The sequence below is a fragment of the Panthera onca genome, chromosome C1 (assembly GCF_046562875.1).
Source record: "Panthera onca isolate mPanOnc1 chromosome C1, mPanOnc1 haplotype 2, whole genome shotgun sequence".
Lineage (NCBI taxonomy): Eukaryota > Metazoa > Chordata > Mammalia > Carnivora > Felidae > Panthera > Panthera onca.
In genome coordinates this window covers 110631524-110647698 of record NC_138346.1, presented here as the reverse complement: position 1 = coordinate 110647698, position 16175 = coordinate 110631524, and the positions used below count along the sequence as shown (strand labels likewise).

At 38.9% G+C, this 16175-nt stretch overlaps 1 protein-coding gene across 12 annotated transcripts in view; it reads left to right on the top strand.

The window, feature by feature from the left end:
* The window catches only part of WDR33 (WD repeat domain 33), a 107248-nt gene that overhangs the window by 53859 nt on the left and 37214 nt on the right, over positions 1–16175 (top strand). The window contains exon 8 of one of the 12 annotated variants that reach the window (XM_060624810.2): positions 12436–16172. The exons of 9 other annotated variants lie outside the window; for them this stretch is intronic. In XM_060624810.2, the coding sequence (XP_060480793.1) occupies positions 12436–12443 (8 nt within the window). In that variant the 3' untranslated portion in view covers positions 12444–16172. Of the gene's footprint in view, positions 1–5099; positions 5918–12131; positions 12416–12435; positions 16173–16175 lie in introns of those variants that run through there. 2 more of the 12 variants (XM_060624809.3, XM_060624808.2) reach the window with 2 other exon arrangements.

The window sequence follows — 16175 nt, the reverse complement described above, 5'->3', positions numbered from 1 at the left end:
GATAAATAGGTAATATACTTTTGGCTTTTTCAGTTTTAGTGGGTAGATCCTTAAATGATTATGATACATTAAAAATAATTGTCAACGAGGGAGGTTAAGTACCAAAACAAATACTGTGTTTTTTATGTTTTTTGTTTTTAACTTAGACGAGAGAGTGAGCAAGTGAACGCAGGGGAGAGGGGCAAAGGGAGAGAGAGAATCTTAAGCAGGCTCTGTGCTCAATACAGCCCGACATGGGGCTCGATCCCACGACCCTGGGATCTTGACTTGAGCTGAAATCGAGAGCTCAACCGACTGAGGCACCCAGGCATCCCAATACTGTTGTTTTAATAGTTACTTTTTCCCTTTATATTTTAATGATGTGTCAGAAAACCATTTTAAAGTTTGACTTATGTCCTATGTCTGGAATCTATAAGAAGCACCTACAGTGCTATGGACTCTTTAGTTATAGAGAGACCAGATTAAGAATTTCTGTTGAAATCAAGAAATGGTATTTCTAAGTCCTATCCCATCCACCCCCCCACCCCATTTATCCTTTTTTATGGATTATTTCATAAACTAGTCTTAGTTTCCCCAACAAGCACTAATAACTTTTTCAAAGCCAATCTGCTGAATCCTCTGTTTTTTTCCCTTTGAAGGTATTTTGCTGTAACTCTCTTTGCTCTCAAAGAGCAAACTTTACCATTATTAGCATTCTTTTGGCATATCATATTTTACTTGGATGATTAGCCCAATGAATTATATCTGCTTCAATTTGCTGATATCTTTAAATACTGTATTGGTCCCTAGGGAATACCAGGAAGGCACAGCCACCACAGGGGGCCAGCAAGCAGACCTCCCAGTTTGGGCCAGGGAACGTTTAAGAGCTCACACAGCAGCCCTCTCATTTTTCTATAGGAAAAAGTTTCCATCATTAAACCCATATATGATATATCCTCCCCACCCCCTGAATTCTAGATCTGTATATAATAAATCCAACCCGACTTTCAAACATAATGCTTTAAATATTTGAAAATGGCATTTAAGTCTCTCTTACCCAAGTTGAATACTTAAGCCCTTTACTCTTTCTCGATTTCTGGACCGGCTGCCATTCTGAGCATCTCTAGTGCAGAATTAAGCTTCACCATTCTGAACACCCATTTTTGCTAAATGGGGGAAGGCAGGACACCATACAAATTCACACTAATCATCTAAAACCTGCACATTTTTTAAAGTTTATTTATTTTCAGGGAGAGAGAGGGAGCTGGGGAGTCCAAGCAGGCTCTGCACTATCAGCACAGAGCCTGAGCTGAGATCTAGAGTCAGCTACCCAGGTGCCTCTACATTTGTTCTTATGTAAACTCATAAGCCAGAATTGAGGTTGAAAACCTTAATACTGGGCCTTATATTTATCTTCAGTTAACATTTTATGTATTAAGGCATTAAATTTAACATCACAATATCTTCTTGAATCCTAACACCTAGAGAACTGCCAGCTTTGGATCACCTGTAAATTTGCAAAGCTGGCCATCTAGATTATTAAAAAAAGATGTTAAACGGGACAGAAGCCAAGTAAAGAACCTTGCAGCCCTCTCTGCAGACTTGCATCACAGGTAACAAAACATCTAGTGGAAACTAACGTTGGAAATGACCTTTCAGTCATGTGGCTATAAAGCCATGATCTTCTGCCATGATCCACAGACTAATTCAAAAGATTGCCTATTATTTGACTATAATTTCGTTGACACTCCTTCAGTAATTCTGAAAAGAAAATTAAAAAAAGGATTGTTTTAGCATAACTTATTCCAAACCACTGGTTTTTGGTGGAGGCAGTAATACCCTATAATGAACACTTTATGTAAAATAGATTTTTCTTCTCAAGAGTGTGCACTGGTGGTGCCTTTATAAAAAGTTTTATGTGTAGTGGTCATTATCAGTGAAGATAAAGAATGTTTTCAGCACTCTAAAGATTCCTTCATGCCTTTTACTCCACCCAAGCCTTTTGTTAGGTAGGTTAGACCTTCAAACATATTTTCTTTAAATTACTTTCCCTTTTTTTCTACTGTTTTTCAAGGGGTTTTTTGGGGTCATATTGTGGTTTCTTTCTATCATCTCCCTTTCCTTTTTGTAGAGTTGTATTAATTTCCTTGATTTGCCTTTGTGTTCTTTCTTATATTTTTCAATTTGTTTACTTTGAGAGAGAGTGCATGTGCACGGGGCAGGGGCAGAGATCAAGGTGGGTGAGAGAGAATCCCCAGCAGGCTCTGCACTGACAGTGCACATGCAGGATTTGAACTTGTGAACCGTGAGATAACGACCTGAGCTGAGGTCAAGAGTTGGATGCTTAATTGACTGAGCCACCCAGGCAACCCTGTTGTTGTTGTTTGTTTGTTTGTTTGTTTTGTTTTAATTTTTTAGCATTTATTTTTGAGAGAAAGAGACAGAGCACAAGTTGGGGGGTGCAGAGAGTGAGAATCTGAAGCAGGCTGCAGGCTCTGAGCTGTCTGCACAGAGCATGATGTGGGGCTTGAATCCACAAATGGTGAGATCATGACCTGAGCCAAAGTTGGACGCTCAACCGACTGAGGCACCCAGGTGCCCCTATTTTTTTTTTTTTTTTTTTAATAAACATTAAGGGTTTATTTATTTATTTTTAATTTTAGTTTTTTTAGGTAAACTCTAGTCCCAAAGTGAGGCTCATACTCATGATCCCAAGATCAAGAGTCACATGCTGGATCACCTGAGCCAGCCAGGAGCCCTGCCTCTGTGTTCTTTTGAAAACAGTGTTTCATTATTTCTCTGATTAGCTTCATTTACTAGTTTCCTGATACTAAAAGCAACACAACAAAAGTTATTATATAAAGAGATAGTATTGTGTATTATCATCACAGGCTCTGGAACCTGGATGTTAGTCACAGTTTATTCCTTACCAGCCATGAGACATTGGGGCAAGTCACATTCCTGTATCTGTGTTTTCTTCTGTGTAATGGGGATTAATAGTAGTACTGACCTTCCTGAGTAGTGATGAGAATAAAATAGGTTAATTCATGAGAAGCATGTAGTGCCATAAAGAACGTTTGATCAATGTCAGTTATTACCTCATTTCCAAAACTAATTTCAGAGCCTGCTTCCATTTCTCTGCCTACTTAAGGATAAAAATGGTTATTTCAGAAGTATATTTTACGTTTCTCATGTAAATTTTTTCAGCCACTGCCATTAGTTATTGCAGTTGTAAAGGTTCTTGTTTACGAGTGGTCCATAAATAGGACCACTTCTTTAGTGTACGTTCTGCTGGGGTTAGCACTGTGGCCACTTGCTTAAATGTCACGATTTTCCGATGTTTTCAGGTATAAAAAAATTCCACACTCAGAATTGGCCTTTTTAAACAAGATCTCATATGGAAGCATTTAAAGATTCTATTTTATTTCACTATTTAAAAAAAATATTTATTTTTGAGAAAGAGTGTGAGCGGGGGGCAGGGGCAGAGAGAGGGAGACATGGAATCCAAAGCAGGCTTCAGGCTCTGGGCTGATAGCTGATAGCTATTGACTGATAGCTCTGATAGCTATCAGCCCAGAGCCCAGCTGATAGCTGATAGCTATTGACTGATAGCTCTGATAGCTATCAGCCCAGAGCCTGATGCGGGGCTTGAACCCATGGACCGGACTGTGAGACCATGACCTGAGCTGGAGTCAGATGCCCAACTGACTGAGCCACCCAGGTGCCCCTAAAGATTCTATTTTAATTGTTAGATGAATCAAATATTTAATGATTGCCAACTCTGGTCAATAAAAATTCTCAAGGCATGGCCTCGTCCTTAAGCAGCATTTCCAACATTTCCCTAGTTCTTTCATTTCTTCAAATACATTTTGTGAATTGGGCAAGCACCATGGTGAATGTGAATGCTGAATACACTGAAAATCAAGTTGTCACAACTCATCACACCTCTACAGACTGGTCACTGGTGTCTAGACTGTTTCACTGGGACAGCATTTATTGTTCTCTGGGGGGAGGAACAGGTTTTTTCCTATTGACCAAATTTAATCACAGTAATTTCTGACTCCATTTAGTAATGAAGTTGGATGAGCTAATGCTAACTGTGGTAGAATATCATTTCTGTTTATCCTCTTTGATGAGTAAGGTGGTCAGTGGTAAGTTAGGGGTCTTGGGGAAGCTAATTCTATGTATTTTCTGTCCTAGTAGACGGGACTTAAATACAGAAACCTAATGTCATTTTTTGGGGCCTTCTGATCAGCCTCTACCCCATCCCATCAGACTAGCTGGGATGTCACCTGTTCTACCCCAAAAGTCTTTGGTGGAGTTTGTTGGAGGGTGGGAGGCTAAATCCTTATCTCAGGTGTGGCAGATATTGGCCCTACTGATAAAGTGATTCTAAGAGCAAATAGAATGGTATTAAAGGAGATACGAGGCATTAAAGAACACTGTAAGTTTAGTAATTCCCAAACTTAAATTCTGCTTTTTTGAGGTCATACAATACAGTGCCCAGTTTTAATGTTATTTCTGTAGGCCCTGAATGTTAAATACTGTGGAAGTTTGGTTATTAATAGTTTACATGTTTCATCATTTTCTAGAAATTTATGGAAACTTTCATTTACATCTTTTAAAAGTGTATTATTGCTTTACAGATTTATTGTTTTAATGTGTCATGCAAGTGTAAATTACCAAGGATCTTCTTGGTAAAAATAAAATGCTTATTTAAACAAAAATTCGGGCTCACCCAACCTGGGTGACTCAGTTGGTTAAGTGTCTTGACTTTGGCTCAGGTCATGATGTCGCACTTCGAGAGTTGAGCTCCGTGTTGGGCTCTGTGCTGACAGCTCAGGGCCTGGAGCCTGCTTCGGATTCTGTGTCTCTCTCTCTCTCTCTCTCTCTCTCTCTCCCCCTCCCCTGCTTATGCGCGCTCTCTCTCTCTCTCTCTCTCTCTCTCTCTCTCAAAAAAAAAAAAAAATTCTTCAAGTGATTTGCTAGGCATTTTATTTGGTTTATTAAGTTCTAGAAGAGAAATTATTAAGTCAATTACTGTAAAATACTTTAACTCTTTGAATGAACTGTTTGAAATTTAGGTTTTTTTTTAATATTTGGCCTTTTTTTTTTTTAAGGGAAAAAAAACACTGCTGCCCTCCCACACTGGGGAAATCAGGTGGTGACAGTTCTGATTTAAGAATTGGATATTAGATATTGATGCTTATGAAATGAAAGGTATTTGAAAGAGGAGAGTTTTAGTCCTGGAGGAGGCACACCAAGGTCTGTGATATCATAAAGGATAAAACTTGGCACTATTAGGATTACACTGTAAAGAGAGAGTAGTCAACAGTTTGGTGTCTTTTTTCATTGTTATTGTAGAATGACACTTGAATTAAATGTGCTAAAATTCACTGGGTCGTAATTCTCCTTTTCATAGAAAAATTGTAGAAGAGGTTTATAGAGGAGGCCGGGAGTTAGTGGAAAAGTCAGCCTTCTTAATTGGATTATCTCTAATACTCTAATACAAATACAGATGAAAGGATATAAACGTACTATAAAATGTAACTTAGAATATTTAGCCCATTATTCTCCAAAATACCTAATACCTCCTTCACCACATGGACTTGGAGACCACAAACTCTCTTTTCCTACTGTAAGTCACACAGGCATTACTTCATATAATACGTATTATCTTTGAACAAGCTTTTAAATAGTTTTTTAAAAATTGGTTCTCATTTTTATATTGAAATCATAGGGTTTTTTAATGTTTCTATTTTATTTTTGAGAGAGAGACACACACAGCAGGGGAAGGGCAGAGAGAGATGAAGACAGAATCTGAAGGGCTCCAGGCTCCGACATGGGGCTTGAACTCAAAGACTGCAAGATCATGACCTGAGCGGAAGTCGGACACCCAACCGACTGAGCCACCCAGGTGCTCTGAAATCATAGTTTTTGGTTTCTGTTTTTTTTTTTAAATATTTATCAGAGAGAGACAAAGTGCACGCGGGGGAGGGGCAGAGAGGGAGAGGGAGACACAGAATCTGAAGCAGGCTCCAGGCTCTGAGCCGTCAGCACAGAGCCCAGTGCGGGGCTCAAACTCACGAACCGCAAGATCATGACCTAAGCCGAAGTTGGATGCTTCACTGACTGAGCCACCCAGGTGCCCCTTAAATCATAGTTTTGAACTACATAATGGCATCAGAAGATGAGTTTAAATCATTGCTCCTTCTACTTGTAACAAGGTTTTCATGATTCATAGAAAGTAAGTGGTAATGCCTATCTAACGGAAATCAGATTGTAATATATACAACACTTCATGTGCTACACAGATGAGAGGGTAGTGGTGATGAATGTATTTTTTTCTCTGAACCAAAATTCCCATACAGTGCAGGTTGCTAAGAAATGATGTGCCTTCGAAGACCGTGACTTTTATGTGATGATCCACACTTAGTCTTCCAAGTCCAGGAAGGACACAGTAGGCACTTGGGGAAGTGGTGTGTGTGTGTGTGTGTGTGTGTGTGTGTGTGTGTGTGTACACACACACACACACACAACCCATGTCCCCACCTCCTAGACATGAAAATCTTTCAGTTTTATCTAAAAGGTAGGTAGGTAATAGGAGCTTTATTTTCATAGGTTTGTAAAAATCTGATTATACAATTGACACTTAAAAGGTGTTTTCTGCCTTATCTTTGGGGCAGAGAAGGGTTTTTAAAAAAATTATTATTCCCCTCAGGTTCTTTAGGACTTCTAGTTTTTTAGTGTCTTCAGTAGATTTATTTGTGTTGTAAGGACTTGTTTTTTTTCTAAGTTGGTATTCTTGGTTTTTATACCTCTGTGTGGTGTGATTTATACTTACAAAAATAACATTTAGCTGCAAAGTGGGAGATTTTGCACATTGAGAAAGTCTTTCAGTGAAGAGCACATAGAAAAATTTTGCTTTCCTTTTCCTCTCACAGCCTGTTATCCAGATTTTCCAGTAGTTATGGTGAACACTATTTAAAGAAAAAGTTACCCTCTGCCACCTTTTCTTTTCCTTATACCTTTGGCTTTATTATTGTTGGGTATCTTACTGGAGTCCTTGTTTTAAAACACTTCTGCATCTCGGTATAGCCCAGATATGTGAGCATGTCCCCGATTGACATGGTTCCTGGCGAATGCCTGCTCATTTTTTTTTTTTTTAAACTTTTTAATGTTTATTTATTTTGAGAGAGACAGAGTGTGAGCAGGGGAGGGGCAGAGAGAGAATGAGACACAGAATCCAAAGCAGGCTCCAGACTCTGAGCTGTCAGAACAGAGCCCGACGTGGGGCTCGAACTCACAAACCACAAGATCATGACCTGAGCTGGAGTTGGACGCTTAACCAACTGAGCCACCCAGGCGCCCCTGCTCATTCTCCTAATGAACATTGCTAGCTGGGCTTTTCCTACATGCCTTAACAATTTTCAGTACGATTGTCATTAATGCTTTTTATTTTATCTGAACTTTCAACACATGTTAGCATGGTCTTGACATTAAAAGCAAAATGGAAGAAGTGTTATACCAAAGTTATCCAAAGCTGCCCTCTCTGTGAATTGTGAGATGTGTACTAGTAAGCCATATTTTGGAACCGTTTTGTAACCCTAGAACATGTAGTCTATTTTCATTCCACCATTAGTATTTACAGACGTCAATACCCTTCATTCAGAGACCTCCAGGAACACTTGTAATTGAGCAAGTTGAATTTATTACTCTCTGCAGCAAAGAATACAGACCATAGAGAACTATGGGGTGTCTCAGTGAGAGGGTGTTACAAAGATTGTATTATAGGATCTGGGCTTTGGGTGATTTGGGGGAGGGAGGACTGTCACTCATTTAGCATAAGAGACATTTTATATTTTGTGGGTTGAACGGTGATCTTTTTTTGATCTGACTTCATTATGGTCTCAGAATGACAGAGATGTCTGGAGAGATCAGGAGAGCAAAATGGTAAATGTCAAATCAGTTTGTAATAACATTGCGGCTTAGCTGTGAGTATTAGATTATTTCTCAGGGGTCAGAGACTGCCTTTTTTTTTTTTTTTTTTTAAACTTAAAAGCATTTAAATCCAAACTGGCTTCTCATTCTGTAGAAACCAGCTTGGGGTGGGGGGAGGTCAGGATTCAGTAGCCGTGACATTGGGCATGTCATTGGAACAAGCTACAGTGGTACCAATAGTTATGTTTTTATAAAACAAAACAGTTGGGAAGCACATCAGTTTTCAGCTGGCTAGAAGTGGTGGATAAAATACAAACATGTTCTTTTTAATAAAAGAAATGAGATGTGTGAGTTTTTCTGCATTAATCTCTCTGGGGGATCCCAGGGTTTACCCCACTAAATTTGGTATCCAGGGATTGGTTTGTAGTGCTTCAGGGGTGGTTTATTTCCATCTGGGAAGGGTCAGTCATTCATTTTCTATATTATCTATGTTAATATAAAGCAGTAAATACCAAAGGGATTTTAAAGATTTAAGAACTCTGTCAAATACGAGTAAAAATTATAATAATTGGGGTTCCTGGGTGGCTCAATTAGTTGAGTGTCTGACTTTTGATTTCGGCTCGGGTTGTGATCGCAGGGTTGTGGGATCAAGCCCCGTGTCGGGCTTTGTGCTGAGTGTGGATCATGCTTGGAATTTTCTTTATCTTTCTGTCTGTCCCTCTCCCCCCTCACACACACACACACACACACACACACACACACACACACTCTCTCTCTCTCTCTCTCTCTCTCTCTCTCTCTCTCTCTCTCTCTCCCTCTCTCTCTCTCTCTCTCTCTCCAAACAAACAAAAAATTATAATAATTGTAAAAATTCCTTATGAACTGTCAGATTGACTTAAGGTAAAAAAAGAAAAAAGGATCATGTTTTCATAGCTCCATTGTCCATCTTAGTCATGTTCATCAAAGAGCACGAAAGGGAAATTTATATCTATTCATTTATTCAAATAATTGCTGCTTACTAAGTGCCAGGCCCTGGGTATGGAAGAAGGGGTCAAATAGCCATTCCTGTCTTCATGAGCAATACTAGTGGTAGCTGATTTTTGCTTTACAGTCATCACTTTTAATAGTCTCTTAATTTCACATATATTCTAGACTAAGCACTGCATGATTTTATTACAGTATACAGAAGAATATATGTATGATTAATAAGGTAGTTTTATAGTTTTTGTAGCTTTAAAAGTAGTAATTTTTAAAAATCACATGTTTCTGGAGCATCGGCTCAGGCAGGTCCAGAGATACTTCTAAATTGGAGGTCTTGAGGACAAAATTTTGTGTCCTAGTAAACTGCAATATGTATCAGTTGCTTCTTTATATATCTTCATCTTGAATAACAAGTTGAGGGTATTCTCCTTAATACTGAAAAAAATAAAACTGTGGTAAAAATAAAAATGAGTAAGTGTTAGAACTAGAAAAGTTAGGTTAGTAGTTAAGACTTAGCTGAGTAGCACGTTTGGGTGGTGTCACAAGAAGGGAGAATGCAAAGTGTGTAGTTCCATCAGGCAAGATACCTTCTAGGCAAACCAGTCTTCCTCCTGCAGTACTACTAGATCTGTTGTTGGTCTGTGGAATTTTCCTGTGGCAACAAAGAATATAATGTTCGGTCATTGAACTCTTCATAGCTTTATGATAGCTTTGCATATTCATGAGATTCTCAGAAACCTTTAAGAAAGTATTTAGATTGCAAAAACTTTTTACACCTTGGTGCTTTTGGTAGAGCAGTAGTAGCATTAGAGTGTGGTTGCTTTGGACACAACTAAGGGCGATAATGTTTCAGACCTAAAGACCATTCCACGCAGAAAAATGTGTGTGTTTTAAGTTTTAAACACCCTAAAATGAACTATCATTTCGATTTTATTTGCCAACTACAGTACGCAATTTTGCATAGGGAAAGGGATCCTAGAGTTACCACAATTTTAAGATTAGCAGGGAACTATTACATAACCATTTTTATCAGTGTCTAAATTATGTGTTGATGCCAGGACATGTCTTCATATAATTTAGGTGTGTAGGTTTGTGGTACATTCTCTTGGGTAAAGTTTCTGGATCAGGTTTTGTGTTTTGAAACTAAATCTGTCTGGGCAGCAACCCACTTTAATGATCCCCACAGAATTTACTCTTCTATGATTTATTACAACCAGTGGATTTACATTTATGTCTTTGTAAGTATCCATCTACCAGATGGATTGATGTAGAATAATAGTACAGTTTACTATGTCTTTTCCTAATTAATGATGACTGTAAGTCTATTTGTAGTATGTTATTTTTTCCCTGTAAAATGGGAGGGGTAAATTTTATTTTATGTGTTGTTAACATTCAAAACTTAATGATAAGAGGGGCGCCTGCAGGCTCAGTCAGTAGAGCATGTGACTTTTGATCTTGGGGTCACGAATTTGAGTCCCATGCTGGGTGTAGAGATAACTTAAAAAATAAACGAATAAATAAAAGATACCCTCCAAATTAAAAAAATAACTTAATGGTAGGAGAACATAGTGTCATTGCTGTTTACAATGCTTAAGTGATGAGGAAAAAGGAACTTAAAATTATCGAGCCTCTTCTCCAGCTGCACCAGAATTCTAGGTACAGTATAGTTTTTCCCTGGGGGCAGTCATAAGTCATCTGAGAGTCCGTAGTTCTGGCTTTGAGTCCCAGCTCTGCCACTGGGCAAGTCCACCTGAGTTTGTGTTTCCTCCTCTGTCACATAGGGCTAATGATACCTACCTCACAGGGTGGTTGTGAGGGTCGGAGAAGCACACAGAAGATCCCCTTCTCACGTGGCAGGCATGCAGTAAATGTGTGTTGCTTACATCACTTATGTGCAAAGAAAGATGGTGTAAAGAAAGTCACATATTTCAGTGAATTTGATTTAAGAGGATTTTGGAGCTCATTAGGAAAGGCATTATGAAGGATTTATTTAAAAGGATATGACTAGATCAAGATTTGGGATTTGGGATGGGATATTATATGTGGTTATCCTATTTTCAGTAAGGGTTCTTAGGATTAGAAGTGTCATCAATCAAATTAATTGTATTGTAAGCCACATTTAAATAAATAACATTGAAATGGAACTATGACTTATTTTTTAAAATTGTATTTATGCAAGTCCTCATACTTTACTTCCAACTGTCATCTCAGAACCACCGTATTCCCTTAAGGCGGTAGTGCACCCCCATTATTCCCCAGGCACTGTCCCCCAGATTCTGTTCTTTTCCTTTGGTCTGTTTGCTTTTTGAACAGATAATGATTGGAGTCTTCCTGATAACTCCTAGCTTTTTTCTTTTTGAGTTCTAGTTAGGTCAGTTGATAGTTGGTGAGCATAAGATATACTGAGTTGTCTTACAGATTTATAGCAGAATTTTCTTTTCATTGCTACTTAAAAAAAAAAAAATTTTTTTTTTGAGAGAGAGGGCGTGAGCAGGAGAGGGGCAGAGAGAAAGGGAGACAGAGGATCTAAAGTGGGCTCTGCGCTGAGAGCGGAGAGCCCGATGCAGGGCTCCAGCTCACAAACTGTGAAATCATGACCTGAGCTGAAGTCAGATATATAACTGACTGAGCCACCCAGGTGCCCCTTTTCCATTGCTACTTTTTACTAGGTTTATAGTATCCTGAAATAAATATAAGGGCCAAAAGCATGATACGTTTTTGTTGTGTGAGTTGTTTATTTGGGCATTTTTAATAGACATTGAAAAAAAATTTTTTTTCTAATTTTTTTTTATTTTTGAGACAGAGACAGAGCATGAGCGGAGGAGGGTAGAGAGAGAGAGGGAGACACAGAATCCAAAGCAGGCCCCAGGCTCTGAGCTGTCCGCACAGAGCCCGACACGGGGCTCAAACCCATGAGCCCTGAGATATGACCTGAGCCGACATCGGATGCTCAACCGACTGAGCCACCCAGGCGCCCCTTTAATAGACATTTTAAGTTTAGATCAGAATCCAATACTCCGTCGTTAGAGATATTTATATAACTAGCACTGTGGTCCCTTTGTAAGTCCACATATATTCTATTATCCGTCAGTCTTGATTTTCTCCTCTTACTGTTGCCTTCTCTAAAAATGAGTAATGAAAGAAAAATGATACTTCAAGCACAGTGAAGGTTGTGTAGCCTTCATTCTGTCATATTACTTTGAATTTGTTGTTCACTGTGATGACTGAAGACGGGAATTAAAGAACAGAAACTGAGAACTTCGTGGTCCCACATACCCCAGCATCACACTATTCCCACAGAGTACAGACAGGCAGTGTTGCTGCAGATACTCAGCTGACCAGCGCTCTCTGGGCAACATGACACAACTCAGTGACTGTGTGCAGTCGACTGGCAAAGAAATGTGTAAACTGGTCACACAAATGTGCATGTGTGTTCTTCAGAATACAACCATGAGACTGAAGCCCACTGTCCGTTTGTTCCCACTAGTTAAAATGGATTTACTTTGCTGTTTCCACACCTTGTACTGTCACCAGGAAGATGACAGATGAGTATGAAAGCAGACTGCATAACAGTTTTTGGCTTATGTGGGGATATCACTTGTAACTTTGGCTTTATTAGCAATGCCATGCCGCAGCCAACCAAGCCGAAGACTAAATGCAACATTAAGATGCATTGTTTTCATCAGTCATGCATGGCAGCAAGTATTTTCTGTGTATCGCACGGAAGTAAGATTCGGAGAGTATTGTAAGGTTTGGATTCACACATCCCCACCATGTGCCAGATGGAAAGCTGAGATCTGTGGTGCAACAGTGTTGGGGGAGTGGAGGGGTGGAAAGGTAAGGAAAGAACTGGGTGGGATTAATGTGGAAGTTATCTTCTTGAGGTTTTCTGCCTTTACAAAGGTAATAAACATTCATAAAAAGTTCACACAATTAGAAGTGAAAAGTCTGTCTCTCCCCTTTTTCAGTCTCATGTCCAGAGTTCATCACTATTCTGTTAATAGTTTGGTGTGTATGTTTCCACAGTTCTTATGCATATACAAAAAGGTATACATTAAAAAAACTACGTGAAACGGGATTATACCACATATATATTCTTCTGCTGTTTGCTTTTCTCCCAATACAATATATCACGGTCATGTTTCCGTGTCATTACTACCTCAGTCTTTTTAGGTAACTATAACATTCCATAGCATGTATCTACCATAACTTACATAACCATTCTCATCGATAGACGTTTAGGATTTGCAAGAGGTTTAGAGTTGTACACTAAGCTTTCTTGTACCTTTTTATTTGTTCCCACTCATGTAAGTTTTCCTTTAGGATAGACAGCTAACCGTGAACCTGATGGATCAAAGACTATAAACATTTAAGCTTTTGGGAGATACTTCTTAGTTGTCCTCACAGTCCTGGAGTCCTTAATGATAAAGTTTAAGAATGTTGTTGTGGTCTAGCCAAAAACTAAAAATGACAGGGTTAACATTTTAAGATTTTCCCACCATTTAAGAATGCAATCTTATTTTTAAAAATTACAATCTGCTCACATGGTAAAGTCTTTTCTCCAGCATCATAGCAGGATGGAATTTGAAACATAAAAATCTGCCAATCCATTACAACTCCCCAGAGATAAAAATTTTAAACCAATTTGTTTTTATTCCTGTGGTTACCATCAGAATTTAAAATAATATATTTCCTGGTATATGGTATATTTGTCTGATATGGTGTCTCTTTACTTCCTGTCATGAAAGATGAAGAGTTTCATGTACTTACACCACCAACTGCCTTCTGCCTCCTGGGTTTTATCATTACAAATTATAGTTGTTTTGGTGGTTTCTGATAGCTTTCGATGTGCTTATTATTAGTTCATTAGTTTTTCAGGCCACCAACTTTAAGCAGCCTCCTTTGACTCACTCACCTTATGTTACATGAGGAAACACATGCCCCTCGGTGTCTTTCTACTTTCTCTCCTCCCTTTACTTTTAGACACTGCCAAGGATTTTAGTTTGCGTTAGTTTTTCTTGCAATTTCTAACTACTTCCTCGTTTTTTTGTTTGTAAGGTCACCAAAAGCATTTAAAAATTCTTTTAGTTTTGCAGTGACAGTACATGAATTTTGGTTTGTTTGTTTGTTTTAGTGCAAAAAAAAGTGATTTTATTAAAGCATGGGGACAGGACCTGGAGGCAGAAAGCTGCCTGTTTTTATTTTTGAAGACACTCTTTAGCCGGCTCTCTGACTTCCTGCTTTGATTTGAACTGTCTTCTGTGCCAGTGACTGTAGTCATACTGGGATTTCTTTGGCTTCCTTTGTTAAGTCCACTCATTTTTTCTCAGTTTAATTGACAATACATCAGAAAAAAAAAATTTTTTTTCCAGAGACAGTGTTTGGGAGATAAATTTCAAAATTCTTAGTGCCTGGAGAGGTGTATAATTTGCCATCATATTTGACTCATAGTTTGGGTTGTGAATTCTTGCTTCTAGAATACACCTCAGAATTTTGAAGGCCTCTATTATCTATCAATTTCAGATGTTATTCTGATTCTCATTATTATGCATATAACCTAGATTTCCTTTCTGAATGTTCTTGAAATGATTGCTCTTTCTCTGTCAACTTCTTTTCTTACTGTACCCACACTAAGGTGTAAGTATTTTATTTTTTATTTATTTATTTTTTTAGAAAGCTTGAATGGTAGAAGGAGAGAGAGACTCTTAAGCAGGCTTCACACTCAGCATGGAGTCCACTGTGGGGCTTTTACTCATGATCCTGAGATCATTACCTGAGCCAGAATCAAGAGATGGATGCTTAACTGACTGAGCCACTCAGGCTCCCCATATATTTTATTTTATTTAAAAATTTTAAAAAGTGTTTATTTTTAAGAGAGAGAGAGAGGAAAGAGAGAGCACGCAGAAGAGGGACAGAGAGAGAGGGAGAGAGAGGGAGAGGGGGGCGGTGGGGGATAGAGAGAATCTCAAGCAGGCTCCAAGCTGTCAGCTCAAAGCCCAACTTGGGACTTGAACTCAATGCACTGTGAGGTCATGACTTGAGCCAAAATCAAGAGTTGGTCGTTTAACCGACTGAGCCACTTAGGTGCCCCAGCCCCTAGCATTTTAAACTTTTATCTTTTTTGGCTCACTTTAATCTACACTTTCAAATCTTTCTTTCAAAGAGTTTTTCTTCTTTCTTTATCATTTTCTGTTATCTCTTGTAGAACTTTTAATATATTAATGTTGGGCCTCTTGGAGCTATCTGCCTTGTATTAACTGTTCCTTTCATATTTTGTTTCTCTCCTTTCCTCTTAAGAATTGGGAGATTTCTTCTGTTTTTATCTTCCAGAATACTGTCTTTAGTCATGCCCAGTCTGTTCTGTAGCCCTTCTGATGAAATTTTAATTTTACCACTGTGTGTAATTTCCAAGATCTCCTAGTGGTTCCCTGGTATTTTTGTTTTTCATAGTGACCTGCTTTTTTTGTTTGTTTTAAATGAATATACCCCTTTAAGTTTTTAGCATAGTAATCAGCTTATTTGGTTTGGTTTGCCTTGGTCTTGTTCCTGTTTGTTTTCCCTGGGGTAACTTAATCTTTCTTTTTTCCTGGTCTTTCTCTTTCTTCCTGTTTGACTTTTCTCAGATGTTCAGTGATCCTTGGTTGGTTAAATATTTGAATGAAGATTTGTATTGGTTAGCATAAGTAGCTGTCTTTCATTTCTTTTACCATTAAATAAGTCCACTTACCCCAGAGTCTCCTCCCCTGGATGCCAGCCCTCACTGTTGACTGTGTGTGCATGGTGGGGGTGGGGGTGGTGATGGTGGGAAGGACAGGTGTGGAGTGAGCAGCGTCTGCCACAAGCCACGGTTAAGTGGATTGTGTTACGAGGTGAAATGCTTGGTTGACTTCACTCTCAGATAGAATGCCTCTTCTCCTTTCTCCCTCCTCCCCACCCTCCTTCCCTCTCTTGTCTCCTCTTTCCCCATTCACTCTTCCTCTTCCTTCCCTTCTGTCCTTGCTTCGGGGTCACAGTGCGGCATTGCCTCAAGCTATGTGCTGCTTTCTCCTCCAGTCTTAAATCCTGTTCTTGGGTTTCTCCCAAGACTTAACTTCTGCTTTGTTTAGAAAGCTGTTGTCTGACTTTAACTGAAGGTGGCTGTTCTGTATAAATGAGAGGTCAGCAGGGGCCTGGACAAGTCACTTTATGGAAGCTTCTGTAATTATCCTCACTACAACATCACAGCCTTTGTCATTGAACTGTCTTGGAGCCTAGAGTCTTTTATTGTTTATTTT